This window comes from Phragmites australis, chromosome 23, assembly GCF_958298935.1.
Source record: "Phragmites australis chromosome 23, lpPhrAust1.1, whole genome shotgun sequence".
In the NCBI taxonomy this organism is placed as follows: Eukaryota; Viridiplantae; Streptophyta; class Magnoliopsida; order Poales; family Poaceae; genus Phragmites; species Phragmites australis.
In genome coordinates this window covers 20,140,670-20,143,507 of record NC_084943.1, presented here as the reverse complement: position 1 = coordinate 20,143,507, position 2,838 = coordinate 20,140,670, and the positions used below count along the sequence as shown (strand labels likewise).

At 42.5% G+C, this 2,838-nt stretch overlaps 1 protein-coding gene across 1 annotated transcript; it reads right to left on the bottom strand.

The window, feature by feature from the left end:
• Nucleotides 1–966: 966 nt before the first annotated feature.
• LOC133906346 (metallothionein-like protein 4C) lies at nt 967–2,483 on the bottom strand. The gene is made up of 3 exons (XM_062348220.1): nt 2,333–2,483; nt 1,846–1,926; nt 967–1,332 (listed from the first exon to the last, which is right to left on the bottom strand). The coding sequence occupies exons 1-3, from the start codon at nt 2,389–2,391 to the stop codon at nt 1,236–1,238; spliced, it is 237 nt and encodes a 78-aa protein (XP_062204204.1). The 5' UTR covers nt 2,392–2,483; the 3' UTR covers nt 967–1,235.
• Nucleotides 2,484–2,838: the final 355 nt, after the last annotated feature.

The following is a 2,838-nucleotide window of genomic DNA, read 5'->3' as shown; positions in this document are numbered from 1 at the left end:
TTATAATTTTTAAGTATTTGTAGCCTTTGTTTGTATTAAAAATTATAATTTTTATGTAGATGTTTAATACTCTTTTTTTTAAGCACTTAGCTATAAGCACTTAACATTATTCATGCCCTAAGAGCATGGACAATAGGGTGCTTATGAAAAAAAAATAGTTATCTTCTCAACTGCATTGTACCAGATGCTTACTAAAGCACCGCTATTTATATTAGTGCTACCAAGATAATTAATCATGTTTAAGCATATATAGTCTTTTTTTTATATTGAAAATTACATTTTTTATGTAGTTGCCTAACACTCTCTTTTTTAAAACACCTAGTAACAAAGATTAAATTTTGATTAACTTCACGTGAAGATTGAACGTGAATTAAACTCTATAGACCAGAGTAATGGAATTGGATCATAACCCAAACCCTATCAATTCTTGATCCAGAACCATCACCCGTACCTAAGGATACAAGTGAGTATTCAATAAATAGTTTTGAATCAGTGTTTAGTTTATTTTCTTCTTTAACTTAATTAGATAAGAGTAAATCTTTAGTTTTTTTTAAAAGTTTCGAATCGATCAAATGACCTATAAAATATAAAACTTACATTGATATCCTTATCAATGCCTTCCCTAGGTATTGTGCACACCTGCCGGTAGATAAGATCCACCGTGCGGGAATCATGAGACCCGGGATCGCCGGAGCCGTGGTCGTCAGCTGGGACGCGTGACGGACCACAAGTGTCAACCGTGTTATTTTTCATCGTCTCCACCGTGACACAGGCACACAGCGCAGTGCTCCCCTTGACCCATCCATGTGTCCACCACCATTGTCGGCTCGTCCTGCCGCCCTATAACCTCCCTCTAAGCAGGGCGACAGTGAATCCCCCTCCGTTAACCTTGTCGTCGCCGCGTTCACACACGTCAACCAAGAGAAACACTGATTTCAAGCACCTGAGCTCTAGGAGATGCGAAGAAGAAAAAAAAGCACAAATAAACCAGCTTATATATCACCTAACATCACACCATTACAGCACAGGAGACACTGATTGGATGAAACAGTAGCTTGGCAACCACATGATTCCCCAATCACAACATCAAACGCAGCTGATCACACAAGCCGCAAACTACAGCAGTGCAGGAAATAACATAGACGCTCTCATCCTCACACCGGATGGCTCTTTATTTACTGACACCCCCACACGCATACAGGCGTGCTACAGCATGCACACGGATCACCATGTCCTCAGCAGTTGCAGGGGTTGCACTTGCAGCCGGAGCCGCAGCTGCAGCCATGGCCAGCCTCGCCGGACTCGGCGGCCTTCTCGAACCCCTCAAGGGACCTGCGATAGAAGTAGGCGGGATTTCAGGCATGGATCTTGGCATAAAGCAGTTTAGGAATGGAGCTTGGAATGATAGAAGTATCCTGCTGCCGCCGCGCGCCTCGACAGCTGGCTCGTGTGGCCACTCTACTGGGCGGCGCAGGCCACAGTGTGTATTTTCCACACCTGCTGCAAACTGGCACCAGGATACTGGTTTGGGTGTCAGAGAAAATCTCAGAACGAGTGCTATGAACCTTTAGTCCTTGACAATAGCTGGCTCGATGCATTACTGGAGTAACTCTATACTTCAAATATTATTGTTGAGATGTTTCTCATATTTGTATTCAGTTGCACATTAGTTATTTGTTCATTGTATTGTCTTCTCAGGTCCTGCCTGTGCTCCCCAATATTGTTAATCTTCCTATGGATAAGTTTCAAACTGCCCTTTCACGAATCTTGCAGGTTAGTTTTGTCCTAGTATGACAATATGTGCATGTTTATGTGGATCTCGGATAAATTGGTGGAAGTTCATACCCCTTCTCAGGTGCAACACCGAGGACCACGGCCGCAGGGGAGGTGGCGGTGCTCTTCTCAGCCAAGTCAGGGTACATCTTTCTGCATCCAGCAAAAGCAGCATATAAGTTTCAGTAACTAGCTAGTGCTTGCGCTCTTTTGTCCTCGGCTACGAGGATGCGGTGTATTCTTTGGGACCTTTGTTCTGTTTTTCCGTCTTAATACAAAGATGCGTAGCTCTCCCGCGTATTCGAGAAAAAAAAGTAACTAAGAGAGATCATCTTTGCTCATATATTTCTCTAAAGAATTATACGTAGGTTTGCCTGAACATAAATCATCGGCAGTTACAGCTCCGAAGCAATGGGAGAGATCAGTTAAGTAGTCGCAAAGGCATGATTTTATCATGAAAACATGTTCAAATCACTCAAACAAGGTGTTATCTCTGAACAACTTATCTCAGTTTAGCTTGACATATTCATGATCAATGGGTTATGGCTGTCAAATGTACCCGCATCCGCCGCCGCAGCCGCAGCTCGAACCGCAGTTGCAACTTCCACCGCAAGACATCTTCTGAACTTTATTTCTCCTAAAGAACTCTTATGCAAAGAGAGAGGAAAGCTCGAGTTGATGAGCACAGAGCAATTGCCAAGCAGGGCACACATGTCCCTCCTATTTATAGAACTTGAGAGCAACCAAGCAACTGCATAACGTGTCACGGATTTACATGTCAAGATGCAATATAGGTCGGCTGAGAAAGTCATGGAAAATCCCAATACTCCAATGATGTCATTTTTAATGCGTTTTTCTCAGAGTGAGATAAAAGATTATGGTGGTGCTACGAAAACTGGAATGGAACGAAAATCCAATTAGTTGCCCGGTCAGTTTGGCTTTTGTAACAGAATTTATTTTTGCACTAGTTGCCTACTTCAAAAGTTGTGCTATTCTTTTATTTGAATCTGAATTAAATTCTTGTGCAAATGGGATCAGAATAAGTACTGTGCTGGTTCAAATCTT

Coding starts and splice junctions, on each gene's coding strand:
- LOC133906346 (XM_062348220.1), bottom strand. CDS start 2,391: ATGTCTTGCGGTGGAAGTTGCAACTGCGGTTCGAGCTGCGGCTGCGGC. Junction 1,927..2,332: donor GGCTGCGGCGGCGGATGCGG/GTACATTTGACA, acceptor TGCTGGATGCAG/AAAGATGTACCCTGACTTGG. Junction 1,333..1,845: donor GGTGTTGCACCTGAGAAGGG/GTATGAACTTCC, acceptor CTTCTATCGCAG/GTCCCTTGAGGGGTTCGAGA.